This window comes from Natrix helvetica (genome assembly GCF_964273705.1).
Source record: "Natrix helvetica genome assembly, chromosome: 1".
Lineage (NCBI taxonomy): Eukaryota > Metazoa > Chordata > Lepidosauria > Squamata > Natricidae > Natrix > Natrix helvetica.
In genome coordinates, this window is record NC_138548.1 from 282,263,958 (window position 1) to 282,280,529 (window position 16,572).

At 36.9% G+C, this 16,572-nt stretch overlaps 1 protein-coding gene across 1 annotated transcript; it reads left to right on the forward strand.

The window, feature by feature from the left end:
• Nucleotides 1–966: 966 nt before the first annotated feature.
• Nucleotides 967–7,677, forward strand: WNT8A (Wnt family member 8A; the record flags this gene model as incomplete). The annotated part of the gene is made up of 6 exons (XM_081965372.1): nucleotides 967–1,046; nucleotides 1,148–1,181; nucleotides 1,447–1,585; nucleotides 3,545–3,670; nucleotides 4,034–4,176; nucleotides 7,048–7,677. 6 exons carry the CDS (start codon nucleotides 967–969, stop codon nucleotides 7,606–7,608), a joined length of 1,083 nt encoding a protein of 360 aa, XP_081821498.1. The 3' UTR covers nucleotides 7,609–7,677.
• Nucleotides 7,678–16,572: the final 8,895 nt, after the last annotated feature.

Here is a 16,572-nt window from a genome sequence, read left to right on the forward strand (position 1 = left end):
CGATAACAATTGCCTACTTTTCCTGGATGGGATGATGTTTCTTAATCTGATGCATGATGAAAATAAAATGAGAATGATAATACTAGTGCTTTATACTTTTAACTACTTTAAAATATTCCAAGTTGACCATCCCTAATGCAGGTATACTAAGAGTTATCTTCTATAGTTTCAGGCAACATGACTATGCTCATCAGGAACATCCCTGCAAGGCATCAACTGAGGAAGGCTATTGAAGTTCACAAATGAGGCTGCCCTCACCTTCCAATGTATGAAATCTTAGCTCTGTCCTCGAAGAAACCCACTCAAAGTTTGTTCAACCATCAGGATTTCATTGGAAGGAGCAATTTAATCATCAAAGATAATTAGTCTTTCCCCCAAATGATCCCCCTGATCTCTGTGGAGCGACAGAAGACCAGAAGAAGGAAAGGTGTTGTTTGTTTGTTTTTCAAAGGAGAAAGAAAGGACACCTCTCTTCAAGTCAAGGAGCTGCTTTAAGAGCATTAAAAAGTTCTCTATTGTTAGGCAAGTTCTGAGAATGGATAGCGAAGACAACACCCCCCCCCCCTCCCTTTGCCTTTTGAAGTGCAGCATCATCAGGCGGCTCCTTCTGCTATCTTGTCATTGGGTAGCAAATGAATGGGGGTGGGTGGGAGAGCTGGGCAGTTGGCTGTTTAGGCATCCACCTTATAAATAAGAAAGACTTAGACCGCAGGAACCTCCCTTCTTCTAGCATCTGATGAAGGGGGCTATGAGAGCTTTTTATTCCACAATTAGGCTTTTAAGTAATTAAAAGAGCCTTGGTGTTTTTTTCCACCTTTATTCTATTGGTCTGGGACTTTTTGTGGTTTTTTTTTAAAGTGTAATAAAAGGAGGAGCACTAGCTCTTTCTGTTATCTAGCAAATCCTTTGAGAAGGGTGTGAGGGGAAGACAATTTAGTAGGTCAGCTAGGGGAATAGAGATTTACCATGAGAAGAGGGACCTCCGTCACCCTGGCCAGTCTTGTGCTATATGGTGCTATTGCTGTTTTCAACACATCCTCAGCCTGGTAGGCATTCAAGGCTCATGTCCACTTAGGGTTCGGGGTTTGGAAGGACTCTATTCAGAAAAGATTTTCATAACTTTCTCTCCCCCCCCCTCTTTCTACAGGTCAGTGAATAACTTTCTGATGACAGGGCCCAAGGTACTTATTTACACCTCCTCTAAAATGTATTTTAAACTTGCATAATTGATGACAGCTTACTTTAGTCAATAACATATTATTTACCTATGGTAAGTAACCTTTATTAATATTGTGACTCTCTGTGCAGAAATCAGAGAAGCTGGATATAAATGGCTATATAATTGGATATAATTCGGATTGTATCCTCTGGATATGATTTAAGGATGTTTGGGAGGGTTGAGAAACATTGAAAAATAATGCATTATATTTGTTTTGTCTGTGAAAGGCGTATTTGAGGTACTCTACCAGCGTGTCTGCTGGTGCCCAAAGTGGAATCGAGGAATGCAAGCATCAATTTATCTGGGAACGCTGGAATTGTCCAGAGAGTGCGCTTCAACTCTCCACTCACCACAGACTTAGAAGTGGTAAGTGGATTTTAACACATCCCTGCCTTTTGATAAATCCACTTGAGTTGTGTTTAGCAGTCTGCAAAGGTTATGTGCAACTGAGGATAGAGCATACCTTGTAAGAAGGATTCACCACATTTTCAGTTACCTGTGGCAGGTCTTGTGAAGGAATATTTAATAGGAATACATTCTTGAACAAATCAAAGTAAATTTCTCCTTTACTCTGTTGTTATTATTTATCATAGGTGAGACTGCCCTTTTTTCTAGGAATGGCATAGAAAATTGTTTTAGACTTCTAATCCTTACAACAAATCCAAGAGGTAGATTGTGTGGAAAGAAAGTGACCAACCAGTCTTCTGCTGTGCTTTATAGTATGAAGATCTGAATCAGGATTGGAAAGGATATCCAGATTGTAATGCATGTACACATTGAATTGGTACCTCAAGAACATTTTTGCCCCAGCCAAGGTTGAGGTCTGTCTTTTTATTCCAGAAATCAGCTGCTGTGTTCATCCCTATTAGGACAATGGTTGTATTAGGTCAGATCAGATAGAAAATAGTGTAAAGGTTTTGAGTCTCTTAATTTTGCTGAAGGTTAGAGAGGTGAGCTAATGCATGGATTCTTTTTTTTAAAATTATGGTCAGGACTAAGTCAAGCAATAACAATTCATTTTAAAATGCAACTATTTGTTGCTGTTGTTTTAAAAACATTTTAAACAGGGCCGTTCAGAATTCAAAATGAAAGGTGAACAATGATTTCTAAGATGGTCATAAACCTGGAACTCAGAACATAATCCTATGCAACTTTCTTGAGAAGCTACTCCTACTGAATTTAGCACGGAAGACTTCTAAATCTGTGGGTGCAAGAATACTTTATAAAATAATAAAATTAATGTTGCCATTGAATGTACATGCACACAAATATATATGTATGTATGTATGTATGTATGTATGTATGTATGTATGTATGTATGTGTGTTACAACCCCTGGAATGCCCAAATATGTGTATATGTATTCGTAGATATGTACATACATATATACATACATACATACATACATACATACATACATACATACATACATACAATATTATTTAAAATAATTTTGGGAAAGAGACATTCAATGGCAACATTAATTTTATTACTTTATAAAGTATTCTTGCATGTATGTATGCATGTATGTATGTATATGCCAATATTTGGCACTAGGGAGTGTGTGTGTGTGTGTGTTGGGAATATTTGTATATTTATGTCTATGTTTTAAATTAATTTTTGATACAAAATGAAAATTAATTGTTGGTTATCACTAGGCATCATATATCAGTGCACCTAATTTATGAACTGACTTAGAGACCAGGAGAAATGTAGATGGATTAGCCAATCAATCTTCACTGCTTTAAACTAGCTCAGAATAAACAGACATCATACAAATGAAAAAAAAAAACACTTTCATTCAGTGGTGTATCAAATGAGGATGCTATTACCAAGAATGCTGCTTGATTTGTCTGTGACATGATGAAATACATAAAATTTAAATACAAAAATTTAAAAATTTGAAGTTGAAATAAAAGCAATGATTAAAAAACAAATAATTTTATAGTAGAAATGTAGCTACTATATCTTCAAATTTAATATTGCTCTCCCTCCAATTTCTTATCATGCTGTACAAATTTGCAAAAAGAGCTTGTTTTTCTTTGATTCCATTGTAAATTCCTATCCATTCCATTCCTATCTGTCCTTTGATACATTTCCTAATCCAGAATCCTAGTGAGATTTGGGCATGGGAGGGGATATAAATTGTTTAACTAAACTTCTTTTTGGAGATTGGTAATATATTGGCATATACAAATCCATTTCTAGTAAACCTGAGATGGAAAAAAGATTTCTTTTGCTTTTATTTTGGCCAGGAGAAGGGAATATTAGACTATAAGGAAGTGAAGGTTTATGTTTCACACTGACAGTTCTTTCTTCCTTCTAGCTACAAGGGAGACTTCATTTGTTCATGCCATCAGCTCAGCTGGAGTAATGTATGCCCTAACCAGGAACTGTAGCATGGGAGACTTTGAGAATTGTGGCTGTGATAATTCAAGAAATGGACGTGTAGGTGAGCCCCTGGGTGTTTTTGAAAAAGACGTACTGAAGAAAGACAGGTGTTGTTCTCCTCAGTTAAGGTGGTTTTCTCACTTGAAGAGCAGAACTGCAGGGTCCATATTTTGTACTCTTTATTTCTGCAAGTTAGACCAAGGCCTCAATTAACCTCACAAATTGTGCAGATTATGAACAATCCCAAGCAACACAACTGAAATATGTTTTATTTCCCAACCCCCAGCCCCACACACATGCTCCTCTACAAATCCAAAAATTGTGCTCATTCTCTTTAGGTTTTTGGTGAATTCCTTAAAACCCACCTCTGTTTTATGACTCAACCCACAGGTATTTGGAAATAATGCATTTTTCCCTCCCCCAGGTGGAAGCGGATGGGTTTGGGGAGGATGTAGTGACAATGTGGAATTTGGTGAAAAAATTTCCAAACACTTTGTGGATGCTTTGGAGACAGCACATGATGCCAGAGCTTTATTGAATTTGCATAATAATGAGGCAGGGAGATTGGTAAGTTTTACTTAGAAAAAATATTTCTTTTGGAATGTGCAAACAATGTTACAGAACTATGCCTTCAGGCTGTTTTTTTCCTGATTTGACTGTCTCCATGATTTCATGAACTTGAGTGCTCAACTTGAATAACTATAGAGTTACCTTACCTGGCCTTACAAGGAAGGACATGTTTCAAGAAACTCCTTTTTATTTTGGAAACAGAAAATGTAGTCATTGTCAGTAGGACAATAGTTCAGTGATTGCTTTAAAACCAGTAACCACAATGACTGTTTTTTTAAAAAATGTATTATTAAGTCCAATTTGATGTGATGAATACAAATTTTGCTCTCAGCTATGGGAAAAATGTGGAAAATCTGCTCTCTCTATTGATTGATTGAAATTGATCTTCAAGTTCCATTACAATGAGAGATTTGGACAAGTCCCAACATGTCTGCTACTGACTCTTTTTCCTTAAAAGAATTTGGAAGATTGCTTGTTAGGCATATTGATAACCCACAAGGTGTGAATTAAGCCCTGATGGCCTGGTTTGCAAATCATTCTTAGCAATAACAGCTTGTATTCAGACATTCAGCTAAGTAAAAGCAAACCAATGGATTTTAACTTCAAGTTATTTTAAGAACAGGTGCATTACAGTTTATTTATAATATGTTAAAACAACTGGCCATATATATTAATATTAAATTTTAAAAAGTTGAGCATTTTTCTGCAATGTTTGATGAACATGAGTCTAATTTTCTCCAATCTGCTGTCCTCCGTATGTGACATCCATGCTACTTAGGGATAATAGTAGCTAGAATCCAACTTATGCAGTAGACTGCAAGAGGCTTCTAAGATATGGACAGTAACTATATTCTATACATAGTAGGCCAATATATTTAAGTCAGCCTAAAATTATAATATATTAGTGTAAGCTTTTGTTTTCCACAGCCCAACTAGACATTTTTTACATATTTATAGAGAAGTAAATCTAACTGAACACAGAAGAATTAATTTTAGTAATGTATGTTGCTTGTTTCCATTAATAACATGTTACCTAGCATGGGAATTTAGCTGTGGAGAGGTTCAGGGCAGGAGGGAAGATGTTACGGGAAATTAAATGGAAACTTGATGCTTCTGCCAGTTCAGGGCTACATTTAGAATAACAGCAGGTTGATCCAGGTTTAGCTCTTTACTTTAATCATGAATCCCTCTCTCGGCCCAAATCATTCACATTATCACTCTTAGAAAGTTGGCAGAAATCATGTATGCTAGGAAGCATTCAGATCTGTAGAAAACAGGGCTGTCCTTAAGGACTACTGTTTAGCACAGGGCTGTCTAAAGGTGGTCCAGAGCTATTATTGAAAGGAGAGGCATTCATATACATCTACCTAGGTATTAAGATTAGTCTTTAAGAGCTGTTCTCTCCCCTCTCCCTCCCTCCCCCCTCAATGTGCTGCTAAGAATTGACAGGCAGAGGTGGAACCTTCCTGGTGATGGCCTTGCTCTGATATAATTTCTTTTTTAGCATACACTTATATTGTTTATAATTTATTTTACCATAATGCAGGTCTGTCTGATGTTTAATATACTTTTGAAAGTATGATTTTGCGATTACCTCTATTGATTTTGTATGGTTTTGGTATTTCAATTGTATTATAAATGAATAGCAAATCATAACAAATGTACATTCTCCCAAACTGTCTAGAAGAAAGTTGGGGTAAAAACATTCTTCCAGATTTGTTTTTTTTTAATAAAAAAAACAACAACCCTGTAAGCAATGTCAACTAATTAGCGCTGAACAGGAAGTTGTACACATTTTGAAAAAACGATTCAGAGGATGTGGTGCAGACCTGGTGTGAACTTAACATTGCTGCACAACACTTTAAATTCACTTTAAAATAACTTTTGCTCAGACTTTGATATGAATGTGGAAGAAAGGAATACCCTGCTTTAACAATCATTTTTATGGACTCCTTAAAGTAGCAGTGTCCCCTTCCCCTACAGCTTACATAGAAGCCAAGCATTTTAACAAACAGCTGATAGGTGATGTGCTTGTTCAAGGTCTAAAGCACTTATCCTGAATCAATTTGACAGCATGCCCAGCCCTTCTTAGTTGGACACAGTAGTGGATCCCACATGTTCAGATGTAATAAGACCCAACTTGTTCGTGCATGTACAAAGTCTTACCTGAGGACTGTGTGACAAAAGCTTGTCTCCTTTTCTATTTCTAGAAAAGAAATAACTAAAAAAAAAGGGCACTTTTCTGTAATTTTTAGAATTGGGACCAGGGGGACGGAATAGGGGAATAAAAGGTTGTTGCTTAAGGCACCAATGTCTCCCTGTAAAGCTTCTGAACCCCTCTCTCAAAATGACATTACCACCACCCCACCCCAATCATTTTTGGAGTGCAGATTGCAGTATCCCACGCAGAGCTTTGAGTCTCAGCCCGTCAGAAATTGCAGGTCACAAACCAAACATGCTGCCAGACCAGGAAGAGATAAATGGATGCCTTCCACTAAATCCAAGTGGCCAACAGCCACGAAGATTTGCAGTTTGGAAAGATGTAGTCCAAAATATTTGGAAGATATCAAGGAGTAGGGACTTATGCTCAATAGTAACTCTTTAAAACTTTTGAATCTTTAATGAAAAGATTGGATTTTTAAATTTAGTCAATCTTTTCCAGTCTGGTGTCCTTCAGATATATTAGGATGAAACTCCCAATCGTTATGTCCTCCACCTAATGTTTGACCATGCAAACTCTCAAAACAGCCTACTTGGGGAAGGATGAGTTAAGTTTCTCTTCTCGCCATATTCTTTTGGTATTTAACAGAATTATCCAATGCTCTTATTTCCTAGTATTCCTAAATGTTGTTTCATCTCTCATGCAAGGCTGTAAAAGCAACCATGAAGCGGGCCTGCAAGTGCCATGGAGTATCAGGGAGCTGCAGCATCCAAACTTGCTGGCTCCAGCTAGCAGACTTCCGAGAGGTTGGAAATTATCTAAAGAACAAATATAACCAGGCTCAGAAGCTGGAGGTGGACAAGAGAAGAATAAGAGCTGGCAACAGTGCAGAGAGTCGTGGAATGTCAACTGAGCCCTTCAACACCATACATGCTGCTGATCTTGTGTTTTTGGAGGACTCCCCAGATTATTGCATCAAAAACATGACCTTGGGCCTCTATGGTACTGAAGGACGAGAGTGTCTCCAAAGTGGCAAGAATCTGACCCAGTGGGAGAAGCGGAGTTGCAAGAGGCTCTGCGTGGAATGTGGCCTCAAAATAGAGGAGAAGCAGATTGAAATTGTCACAAGCTGCAATTGCAAATTTCATTGGTGTTGCACAGTGAAATGTGAACAGTGCAAGCAAGTGGTAACTAAATATTATTGTTCCACTCGAGTGGGCTCCCTTTCCAATAACTCTCGGCAGCGGAAGAGGGGTCATGGGAGATAAAATCACCAACCTCTAACTTTCCCTAAGGCTAACGCCTTGTTCACAGGAAGTATTTAGAAAAGAGATCACTGGATCATAATTGTCGGACTTTCAGTTTTTCATTGGACACATTACACTGAACTAAATTTTTAGTAAGTCGAGTATTACCAGTGCACAAGCTCATCACCTTTTATATGCCTACCTCTATTCTAGAAACATGGTTTCCCCTAGTCTATATGCTAGGCAAATGTTTTCACCAACAAGGTAACCTTACGTTATAAGGATCAATTCAGGCTTGGGATATGTAGATGTTTCATTTTCATTCTTGGATTTGCCTTTGACCTTATTTATAATTATTAATGTGATATGTATTTCCACTACTTAGGGCATACAGTGTTATCATTTTTTCCTAGGATTCCAATGCCCAAGGTAATAAAATATTGATGCTACATAGGATCAAATCTGATATCTATTATACATTACATGTTTTGAACTTGCAAAATACATAATTATCAAAAGTATGAAAATCAGAGGCTATACTGCATTTTATCTCTTCGAACAAGATAGTGTCATAAGAATCCAACGTTGTGATCAGAAAATATTGGTTGCTTTAAATATTGGTTGAAATTCACAGAAATTTCGGAAGCTCATTGTTTGAATGATTTTCTTTAGTGCTAGAGAATAGTTTTTTTCTTGTATTGAACTTCCATAGGTTGTAAATATATATAAATATATATATATACATAAATTTATATATTGTGAAACATATGCACTTTTTATTCAAAGAGCTTAAATGCACAGGTCTAGTTCTCAGAGGTGCCTCAAGAGATGAAGCTATGGGCTTTATTAGACATTCAACTTTCAAAGAAAAAAAATTCAGGTCTTTTTTTATAGCTGATTAATTTTTACCCTTTTCAAGTTACTATTGTAAAACAAGTTAAATTAAAGCTGATCTTTAACAATATTTTACAATAAACGTTTTTGAAGAAATGTTTCCTTTAAAATTTCCTGTTTGCTCCATTTATCTGGGTTAAAAGAAGCTACTTTTTCAGAAATGAAGATAAAAGGAAGTTAAGGATTTGATCAAGAAGCCACAAAATAAGATAGAAACTGGCTTAGGTCTCTTTTTTTCTGGGGATATAAAACTTGGAAGAATTGGCGACAAACAAGGGCTTGACAAAGTAAATTTCCCTTGTCTCGTTAATTTGTCTATTGTCTAATGTTCTTCAAACAATGCAAGCTGAGATTGTGTTTGATGTGGTAAATATGAGGGCTTGTTGCAAATTCTTTATTCTAAAGGACAAGATTAACCCTTTGAACTAGAGAGTTTGAGCGAAAACTTGGAAGCAGTTGTGAATGTGTCTGTGGGCTCCCTGCTGTTTGCTCCTATAAATAACCTGATGACTTGCATGCCTGAGAAGGCAAATGGAGAAACCTTCAAGCTCTGGAAACAGGACAAGTCCTGGCTGCTTCCTTAAGTGCACACTCAAGATCTCATCCAGGTTTATTATATTGCTGCTTCTATAGGTCAACTATGTCAACATAGAATTGTATTATTGTTCTCCCAGGCAATGCTGCTATGCCATTCCATTCACCACATTCAATATTTATAAATAGTTTCTGCCCATCAACTGACCTAATTAGGATTTTTTCATCTATTTCTTTATCCTCTCAAGGCTTGAACATAGATTGGTCTTAATAAAGGTATTCATTTTGGGGGAGGTGGGGAGGGGGAGAGAAAGAAAGGAAAGGAGGGAGAAAGGGAGAGAGGGAGGAAGGGGGAGAGAAAGAGAGAGAGAGAGAGAACAACTTGTGACCTCTTGGGTCATTTTTTTCAGACATATTTCCTTGTCAGATTCCTCAATGTCTTCAACAATGGCAGTGTTTCTAATATACTTGACAAGTTCTTAAAAATTCAGGAGATGTTCTGCGTTGCATCTTTCTTGAACGTGGCCCATCGTGCATTGTATAGCATAGTCGAACATCATGAGTTGACCACAAGAAATGTTTTATGACATTCATATTCTGTCATAAAAACCTTCATGATCTTTTTAATATTGTTAAATATTTGTAAAATATGCCAAATTTCAGTTCCGTGTATGTTATGGGTCCTGGACTTTGGAGACATTCTGTAAGTTAGCCCATTTGAAGTACCTTGTTTCAAAAAGTTTTGCCCTATGATAGTCCTTTCATCCAGTTAAAGTTTACACACATGAGAGTTTTAGGTGTGCATGTATATATGTATTGGTGTGTGTGTGGCAGGGGTGGGTTCCGGCAGGCATAGCTGCTGGTTCGCTCATGTGCACTCTTCACATGCGTGCACACTCTTGATGCGTGCTACATGTGCATGCACAGTGCAATTAAAATTGTTCTGTGCATGCACAGAACTGAAAAATAAGATGGTGGCGCCTATGGCGCTGCCTGAGGAACTGGTTCAGGGGCGTGGCAGGCCTGGGTCACTGCCGGTTCCAGCAACCCAAGGCGCCAAACCATGACCAGTTTGGCCAAACCACTACCGGTTTGGCCAAACCAGTCCGAACTGGTAGGAACCCACCGCTGGGGTGTGTGGGTATGTGTATGTGTGTGTTTGTGTAGCATAATCCAGCGCAACTATCATTGTTGCTTATATCTTTGCCATCATTTGAAATCAGCATGGCTATAAGAGCACTCAGATTCTTCTTACATATTTTAAGATATGTTTGAAGGGAAATCACAATCTCCTGGTACAATATTTTAGTAACATCCTATGCCCTGTTTGTAAAATATAACTCAGTAAAATAAATCTCTGATGCGGTACTAACTTAACTTGCTTTGATTTTTATAAAGAATAATGATAGAATAATTATATATAATACAGGTAGTCCTTGACTGAGCCCAAAATTAATGTTTCTAAGCAAGAGCTTGTTAAATTAGTTTTCTCCTATTTATGACCTTTCTTGCCACAATTGTTAAGTGAATCACTGCAGTTGTTCAGTTAGTAATCTGGTTGTTAAGTGACTCTGGCTTCCCCTTTGACTCTGCTTGTCAGAAAACTGCACAAGGTGATCACGTGGCCCTGGAACACAGCCACGGTCTTAAATATGAGCCAATTGCCAAGCATCTGGATTTTGATCAAGTGATCATGGGGATGCTGCAAAGGCGGTGACTGTGATAAATGGCCATAAGTCACTTTATTCAATGGCACTGTAACTTTGAATGGTCACTAAACGAACTGTTGTTAAGTTGAGGACCACCTGTATATAATGTATATATATTAATTCTTTATCGCCCAGCAAAAGCTTTGCTTTACAGTTAAATTTTAGTTTCGTCATGCTGCTAATTCCAGTATATCATCCTTCTTTTCAAATGGGCCAAGAATATCCATCAGATCTGAGTTAGGTGGAGGTTTTATCACACCAATTTTGGGGAAATTATATATATTTTTATTTCCTCAGATGACAAGAATATAATTGATTTTATTAATTTATCATATGTGCGCACACACATACACAAAGAGAGAGAGAGAGAGAAAGTGAGTGAGAAATACAAGTGGTTCTCAACTTATAACAGTTCATTGACCATTTGAAATTACAACGGCACTCAAAAAAAGTGACTTATGACTGTTTTTCACACAACTATTGCAATATCCCCATGGTCATGTGATCAAAATTCAGACACTTGACAACTTACTCATATTTATGACCATTGCAGCGTCTCACGGTCAGGTAATGACTTTTCCCAGCCTTCTGACAAGCAAAGTCAATGGGGAAGCCAAATTCACTTAACAGCCATGTTACTAACTTAACAACTGCAGTGATTCTCTTAACAACAGTGGCAAGAAAGGACATAAAATGGAGCAAATTTCACTTAACAACTGCCTCATTGAACCACAGAAATTTTGGACTCAAGTGTGATTGCAAGTCGAGGGCTAGCTATATACCTTGCTATTTTCAAATTTGGATTCCTAACTGATAATTTACCATTATCGTTATGCTCAAAATGGAACTAGAATATCATTGTACACCAAAGCAATGTAATATGACAGAGGAGAAATGCAATATTTTCCAAAATAACTACAGTAAACCCCTACAATTTATAAGAGTTGGCAAAATTGCCAGTTCCAAGATAGCCCACATGGGGAAATCTCTAGTGGCAAAAGACCTGCAACAGAAGATACATTTTATGAATAAACCAAAATCTGGAAAATAAACCTTGTTTTTCCCTGACAGCTCGGGAAGCTGGATTTTTTCCCATGCTGTTTTGTGCACGCGCAAAATAACGAAAGCATACCAAAGTGCATAAATATGTAAAATCACTTACTGTGAAAGCCAGTGCCAGGTATGTCTTTTTAGAATTTATTCTAAAAAAATGGGAATGTGTTTTATTATCTTGGATGAATGTTTCAGTTCAACCATAGGTAGTTACTCTAGAATGTAGGGTAGTTTCTACTCTGTTGCAATATTGTTTCAAAGGTAAGACTTATTTAAAAAAAATTAAAGATTTATATCCAGTCTGCCCTGGATGTAAATCTAAAATGAAGGGAATGGTAAGAATGAATGCAGTAAGATAACACATGACTTAATTGGCATGTTTTGCATAAGAGAGCTAAGCAGCAGGCAGGCCAAAAATACAATGGCCAGTATCCCCTGTCTTGTGTTTCCACTGTTCAAGAACAGAACTACCACTGATTAACAATCCATAGTTTAACTAAGATTCATCTCTCTTGTCAGCAAGCATTCTACTGTAGATAGACTTCTTGATATCGGTTGCTCACCAAGGATTGTTGACTGTTTTTTCTTTTTTAACCCACCAGGGTTTAAGAACAGAAGAACGTATTTTTACACCATCCATTTCCTGCATTTCCACATGGGGTTGGCAATTGTATGAAGTGAATATTATGGCTCCCAATGCAAAGGTTTTCCATCACTCCCACTTGACATCTCCTCTCTTGAAGAGAATAAGCGACCTTTTCATATGCAGCTTGGCTAGCTGGTCACACCAAAACTAAATTAGGAAAAGCCATGGGTCACATCAATTCCTTGAGGCCTTAAAAAACAAAAGGGAGAGGCTCTTTTCAACTTGCAAAAATCTTCCTTAACATTACAAAGTTTGGGGAGGGCAGGAATATATGGCTATTTTGATGGCCTCCTTCCATATGTCAAAGTTGAGTAGATATCACAAAATGGTGGCCGAGTGTCATTATCTCTTCCCAGGATATGCAGATTAGTTCAAGAGAAATATCAAAGTTAAATTCATCCTTACTGGGACAGTAAATTGATGGCTGAAAAAAATAATAGTGGTTAAAAATAGGATAGTCTCATATATACTTTTCATAATGTCCTCCACTCCAGATACACAATAGACTAGAACACACACTCAACATGTGAACTTTTAATATATCTGAAAGCCCCTAAGCTGTTAGAGTAAAATGAATGTCAAATTATTTAAAATGGTGCTACTTGGAACATAGAGCCCATCTTTCCATAGATAGGAACCCTGCACATATAAATGTGAGATTGTAATGTATAAAGAACTAGGCTTTCCAGCTGCGTGATCCAGGAAGACAGGACAAGATTATAGCAGGAGAAGAATCTGGTCTAACCTATAACTATTTATTTATTTATCAATCAACAAGTACAAGGAAACAAGTATGAAAACACATAAAAAATGGCACAAATAAATGGATATAAATAAGAAAAATATAGCCATAAACACATTAAAAAGAGTACATATAAATGGGGACAGTAGGACAGGGAGGCTGGGCATGCTGGTGCACTTATGCACTCCCCCTTAGGGACCGCTTAAGAAACGGGTAAGGTCCACAGTAGACAGTTTAAGGTAAAAGGTATGGGGGATAGAGGAACTAACAACAGGATCAGTTAGGATGTTCCACACATTTACTACTCTATTGTTGAAATCGTTTTTCCTGCAATCAAGATTAGAAAGGATTACATTTAGTTTGTATCTATTGATAGCCTTTGTGTTATTGCAGTTGAAGTAAAAGTAGTCATTAACCGGTGGGACATTATGGCAGATTATTTTGTGCACTAAGCTCAGGTTGAAACATAGACGGCGTAGTTCATATAGTTCAACTATATGGTCTAACTAACCTATAGCTATATTTATATTAAAGGCTTTCCAGTGATAAATTTAACCCTAATTTAGTTATGCCAATTTTCTGGGCTCAGAAATATACTAGACTAAAATATAATTAGCTAGTTTGGATTTAGTGTCATATATGATCACAGTATATGAATTGGGGATAGAGTTCTACTACATAGTCCTGCTCCTTCCATTTGAGTGCATGTTCCTTTTGCGGGACCTCTTCTTCCATACACCTGCAGGGACTCCATGCTTCATTATAGGATCACAACCTATTGTTCCGTAGAAAATCAGTGTGATTTAGAGAGGGGAGGATTTGCTCATTACTGCTATCCTGCTGATACGTCCATAAGAAGCTGCTGCCAGAATAGGCTGGCTTTGTATACTGGGCAAATCCAGAAAATGATTTTTGCTCGTTCTTTTTTTTTTTTTATGAATGATTTATGTTGTAACATGTGTGAAGACTACCAATTGTGATTTATTTAACAAATCATTTTAAACAGAGGTGATATAAAATCTCAAGTATTTTTTCTTTGTTTTGTTTTTTTTGAAATAGAACAAGGTTCCAGGGAAACTGCTAGTTTTGTGAATTACTAGCATGAACTGGCAATATCAGAATAAATGATACATTTGTGATAGTCAAATAGAAATGGTGACATCAAAACTTTATGATATTGTGCTGGTTCTCCAAGGACATTATTTCATTTTTGTTTAGCTATATTATTGAATAGAATAGAATAGAATAGAATAACAAGAGTTGGAAGGGACCTTGAAGGTCTTCTAGTCCAACCCCCTGCTTAGGCAAGAAACCCTACACTACTTCAGACAAATGAACATCCAACATCTTAAAAACGTCTCGTGTTGGAGCATTCACAACTTCTGGAGGCAAGCTGTTCCACGGATTAATTGTTCTAACTGTCAGGAAATTTCTCCTTAGTTCTAAGTTGCTTCTCTCCTTGATTAGTTTCCACCCATTTCTTCTTGTCCTACCCTCAGGTGCTTTGGAGAATAGTTTGACTCCTTCTTCTTTGTGGCAACCCCTGAGATATTGGAACACTGCTATCATGTCACTCCTAGTCCTTCTTTAAACTAGACATACCCAGTTCCTGCAACCGTTCTTCATATGTTTTAGTCTCCAGTCCCCTAATCCTCTTTGTTGCTCTTCTCTGCACTCTCTCCAGAGTCTCCACATCTTTTCTACATCGTGGCGACCAAAACTGGATATTGGATTATCATGAAGACGTTTAATCCTTGCAAATATTTGTATTTAGTAACCTATGTTATAGCTGCCTAGAGTTGCCCCACGGCAATATAAATGGCAAATAAATTTACATAATAAATAAATAAATAAATAAATAAATAAATAAATAAATAAATAAATAAATAAATAAATAAATAAATAAATAAATAAATAAATAAATAAATAAATAAATAAATAAATAAATAAATAAATAAATAAATAAATAAATAAATAAATAAATAAATAACCATCCAATTGTCAAACCTATATGAAGTTATTTTTCAGTTCCTCACATATTAAGATATATGCTATCTCAAATCATTAGCCTGGCTGAAAATACCATTTAAATATCTCTGCAGGCATAATTTGTATCATTTTAAGAATATTTTTCAGGATTTGGGATTGATTTGGGATTATCTCCTGTTCCTCTTTTTTGTTTCTTCTTTCTGCTTCTTCTCTTCAAACTTTGTAGAGGAGAGCAAGAACTCCATCCTGAAATAAAGACTTCATTGACCATGTATTTACAACAAGGAAAAGATTTGAGTAAAACAAATCTTTTAATATAATGAACTTATTCTGTAGGGCAAAACCTGAACCTGATTTTCAAATGTGGTATGTTTGAATCAAGCAGATTCAGTGTTTCATCGCTGCCTTTTAACATAAGGAACTGCCAGCTCTAAGGATGAGTGCTAACTCTTTGTGTAATCAGGCGCAAGGGACCAAGAGATATACTAGCTTTATCTCATCCATCACCAGAAGACTACCACAAATCATGCTTTAATGCTTTCTCTGATGATTGGGAGCACTAAATTATGCCACTGTTATCCAGAACTCTCTAAATTTATAAATACAGACCAGAAACCTTAAAAAGAAAGATAGCGTAAATGTGCTACGGGGCTGCTAAGGAAAGCTTAAGATTTCCAATAACAATGGGGAATCTGGTTTAAATCCATTTAAGTTTACCTCATCTCCATGGCAAAGATTAGCAAAATTAAGAGGAATATGAAGGAACTTTCCTCAGTTATAGCAACATTAAGAGTTTCAAACTATTATATAGATCTGAGTTACAGTTTATTTTTTTAAAAAAACAGTTCAATATTGTAAGTAAGAAAGAAAATCTGCCAGTTGCAAATGACAATGGTGTGATGCTTGCTGTCCATAGATACTTTTCTGTAATTGGAAGATTAATTTTAATTTGGTGGTGACCAGAGGTGGGTTCCTACCCATTCTGCCCAGTTCAACTGAACCGGTAGTGGTATGGCGGCCTGGGTTGCTGGAACGTGCAGCGACCCAAGCCTGCCACGCCCCTGAACCGGTCCCCTGGTTGCCGCCATTGCTGCTGCCATTTTGTCTTGGGGTTCTGCACATGCGCAGAACAATTTTAATTGAACTGCGCATGTATGCGCACGAGCAAACTAGCAGTAAAGCCAGCCAGAACCCACCCCTGGTGGTGACCAAATACTTTCGTCTGCAAAAAAATCTTTTCATTTAGAATTTGAAATGTTAGCTAAAGTACAGTTTAGATCTAGTTTCGTTTTCTATGCAGTTGTATGATTTTTTTGTATTTCACTGAATTTTACTGACATTCTGTTCTGGAATTCCCATTAACAGCTGCAGTAAGCTAAAACACCAATTTTAAAGGATGAATTAAAGTATTTTGCTCT